Source organism: Vigna unguiculata, chromosome 1, assembly GCF_037176805.1.
Source record: "Vigna unguiculata cultivar grain cowpea cultivar isolate G323 ecotype 2 chromosome 1, ASM3717680v1, whole genome shotgun sequence".
NCBI classification, from domain to species: Eukaryota; Viridiplantae; Streptophyta; class Magnoliopsida; order Fabales; family Fabaceae; genus Vigna; species Vigna unguiculata.
In genome coordinates, this window is record NC_140792.1 from 29,202,162 (window position 1) to 29,206,185 (window position 4,024).

At 40.8% G+C, this 4,024-nt stretch overlaps 1 protein-coding gene across 1 annotated transcript; it reads right to left on the reverse strand.

The window, feature by feature from the left end:
• Positions 1-243: 243 nt before the first annotated feature.
• Positions 244-3,344, reverse strand: LOC114190130 (cation/H(+) antiporter 15-like). Its single transcript, XM_028078915.2, has 3 exons — positions 3,108-3,344; positions 1,582-2,586; positions 244-1,488 (listed from the first exon to the last, which is right to left on the reverse strand). Exons 1-3 carry the CDS (start codon positions 3,342-3,344, stop codon positions 244-246), a joined length of 2,487 nt encoding a protein of 828 aa, XP_027934716.2.
• Between the last annotated feature and the right edge of the window lie 680 nt (positions 3,345-4,024).

Here is a 4,024-nt window from a genome sequence, read left to right on the forward strand (position 1 = left end):
TAGGGGTTTAAAACTATTTTTCTATTGAAAAAGAATCTATATTTTAGGAAGAAAAATTCGGAAAACCCTTAAAATTTGTATCCAAACACACTTTAAATATGATGAGTTGCATCCGTGGAAAATCACACAGCACCACAGGATTTCTCTTGCTGGAAATCATTCATTGCATTGCATTGCATAGTTCAAAAGGTCTCCATTTTACAAAAGAAAATGAGTTTTTAATTAACAACAAAATTTGTAGGTCTACTGAGGTAAAATCACAGTAGACTTGGTTGAAGGGCACATCAGCATCTGCTCCATCATGCAACTAAACACATTTCCATCAGGAGATGATGCAGACCTCACATGCTTCCCTTCCACTTCTTCACCCTGTCTTTGGAATATCAAAATCGAGGTTTCAGCCGCAGAGTTCAGATCCGTCAAAGCATCCCCAAGAGGCCCTAACACAGCCTCCTCCAACACAGGATCCACCGTTTGTGCCAATGACATCTTCCTCCCATGCCCTCTTCCCACAACAAACAAATCAAACCCTTTTTTCCCTATCTTGTTCAAAAGCTTCACTGTTTTCTTCTCATCCCGCACCACCTTCTCCAAATACCTCACCTTTGTCGAATCCCCCATCTGTTTCATAAACCCTTTGATGAACTCCTTATCCATTTCATCAAACTCGTCATTAGGGTTCTCCCAAACAAGCCTCACCACCGTTAAATTCACCTCAGAACTCCTAGTCATCCTCCATGCATAAGAAAGAGCTTCACGGTCATCAGCACCACCCACGTAGAACATAGCCACGCGTAGCTCCTTCGAACGCTTGCCACTCAACCCTCTGTCCACCAATATGGCCAAACAACACGGTGCATTCTTAGCCAGACTCTCTAACACCACTTTCTTCTCGTCTTTGCTTGCATGGTCGCGGTTGATGATGTTCACAGCTCTTGCAGTTGCAGCTCCTGCTCCCAAACCATCGTAGGTTGGTTGCTTGTGGAATGTGGATAAGATAAGCGTCACACCTCTGTGTCGTGCGAGGTTGATGATGTCCTGGTGCATGGTGTTGTAGTCTGACATGATACTAATTTTCTCTGCGAAGATGGCCTGGTTGAGAGTGTCGAAGCTTCCGAGGGTGTCTTCGGAGCCTAGCTTCAAGGACCTCGAGGTGAAGGATGTGTTCCGAGCGTTCCTTATGATGAGCGCCGCGGCGGGGCGATTGGTTGTTTTGTTCAGTTCCACTGCTAGAAGTTGGATAGGGTTTCTCACAGAGGGACATGAGGCTTTTAAGAGGTCGATAATCACGTTTGCATCGCGCTTTGTGTGGATGCAGGCTAGGAGTTTGAGGGGTGAGTCTGGTTGTGTGTCATGCGTTCTTCTTAGGCTTCCCATAACCATTCTGCTTTTCAGTGCATTTGCCAGAGCTGATGAGACAGGTCCCACTGGGATTGTCATTAACCAGCACGCCAACATCATCACCCCAAAGGTTTGGCTGTCCAGTTCCTACAGACACACATATGCATACTTTCAATGTTGCATGTTTTTAATTTATAAATATGGCATGTTACGATGTTAAGTTTGTAAGGTGTAACTTACATGTCTGTCCCTGCCGGTGCAGAGAATGATCAATGGCATTATTCCTTTAGTGTTCATGAGCATTGCAAGGGATAATCCTTCCATGTGTGGCATCCGGTAGAACCAAGTGGCAGCCATAGTGCAGACAATCTTGGTCACCATGGCCAACACAACCACCACCAACACAGTTGTCCAATGTGTCTGCAAGGCCAAGTCTTGGATTCTAATCCTCTCTCCAACAACCACAAAGAACAAAGGCATCAGCATAACAGACACAAAATCCTGCACCTTGTCCTGCACCGCATTGTTAAGCGACCCCTGAGGTATCACAACACCCAGAAAGAAAGCCCCCGTTATCGAAAGCACGCCCAGTCCATCAGTTAACAAGCCAACAACCAAAACCACATTCAGCACAAATATGACCTGTGACTCCAAGAACTCTTTATCCGCCATTCCCACATTGTTGAATGCCCACTTGAAAAGGGGGTTAAGTGCCACAAAACACAAGAACAGAACCACCACGGTGATGACAAACGATACCACAGAAGCGTGGTAGAATTGTGATAGGGCCAAGACAAGAAGGGTCCATGAAGTCAAGTCGTTAAGGAGAGAAGCTGTGAGAGCCAGTTGTCCGTTCTCCGTGAGAAGAAGCTTCAGATCTGAAAGGATCTTTGCAATCTCAGGGAACTCACTGCTGCACGAAAGGGCGAGCCCCCATAATATTGCACCCTTTGGTCTAACGTTGTCACTGTCCAAATGTTTTCGCCCCATGTCCGTGACAAGCAGGTAGTACAAGCCAATTCCTATTGGTATGGGGAAGATGGTGCTTGCAATGGCTATAACTTTGGTCTTTCTGTTCAACGTCTTTATTGGATTCAAGTCTATCTCTAGGCCCACCAGGAACACGTAGTAAACAAGGGCCAACGATCCCACCGTCTCCAATGGTATCATGTTGCTGAAAGGAAATAACTGGTCCATGAAAACTTTCCAGCGTCCCATGACAGATGTACCTAACAGAAAACCAGTCTTGGAACATAATCACAAAAGCTTAAGTCAATTGCTAACAAATAATCAAAATCAAAGCAAAATATAAACAAGGTTTTGGTGAAGTTATTATATAATTCAATATTATATGATCATGATTCATGACTAAACTCTGCATAAGGTAACCAGTGAAGGATGCTGGTAGTCCATAAATGGTTGATAACCTTTTCTTTATAAGACTCATTTTGTATTACACAAACCCATTGTGATTATGGTTTTAAATTGTGATACGCAACAGTAAGATAAAACCTTTCATCTCAGAATATTCGTGTCGTGACTGCAATTGCTGCAACACCAATTATTTTGTAATGTCTTGAAATATTAAGGATTGTAACGAAACCCTAAACTATAATCATGACTGCAAAGCAATTTACAACCACAAAAGTTTCTACTCTTTATCTGATTATATCTTTGTTTTGTTATATGTTATCTTGACTTGTTAAGATTGAGAATTCAAAGTGATGATATATTAACATCATCATCATAAGTCGAAAAGCACTTACAAAAATATTGGCAACAATACGAGGTAAATGGCATTGTTCTGCAAGAACGAAGAAGAAGCGGTTGAGAGCGAGGATAATGGCGAATTGCAGGACAAATGAAGGAAGTGTTTCCTCCAATGAATTTTCCAGCCAAAGGGCAGAACCGGGATAAATAGACTTATCGAAGCACACCTTCAGCGTATGGTTGGAGTCTATGACAATGGTGGAATCAGTGTTTTCGTAGTCGGAAGAATTCATCTGAATGGCTCACTCCGATACAGTAATTTTAATTTTTCTTTGCAATCTGATCAACCTTTTCTGTTCTTCTCTGGTTTACAGAATGACGAATATAATTAAGGGAAACATCATAGGGAGAAGGAAAGAGTTTTTGTGGAAGTGTGAAAAACAGATGAAAAAGGAACACATAGTTAATTCCAGGTAGATGTCGCAGTGTTATGATTATTATTATACGGTTGCTTCACTTGCATGCTTTATTTGACAATTCGTTTTCTTTGCTCTACAATGTTTCTATTTTGTATTCTGTTTAAGGTGTACGTGTCGTATCCCTTTGTATTTCGCGATAGATTTCCACAAAACAATCATTTATATTGTTAAGTTATGATATTTTTTTGTTAAATATACCCGTATATTTGTCCTTTTCACACATTCGAAATATTCATATCTGTAAAATTAAAATTTTACATCAAATAGAACATAATTAATGAGTTGTTTTATTTCCTTCTTTATGATTTTAAGATTTTGGTAGTTACTGTATCATTTTTCTTCTTGAAAATGTCAAAAAGTTTTTCTACAAATCAGAACATTGTGCGGGACATCAAACAAACATACACATGCAAGGATAAGTTAAGAGGAACATCAAACATCATAATCAATAATATACATCAATAATAATATAACAACTTACCCAAACTTTATCT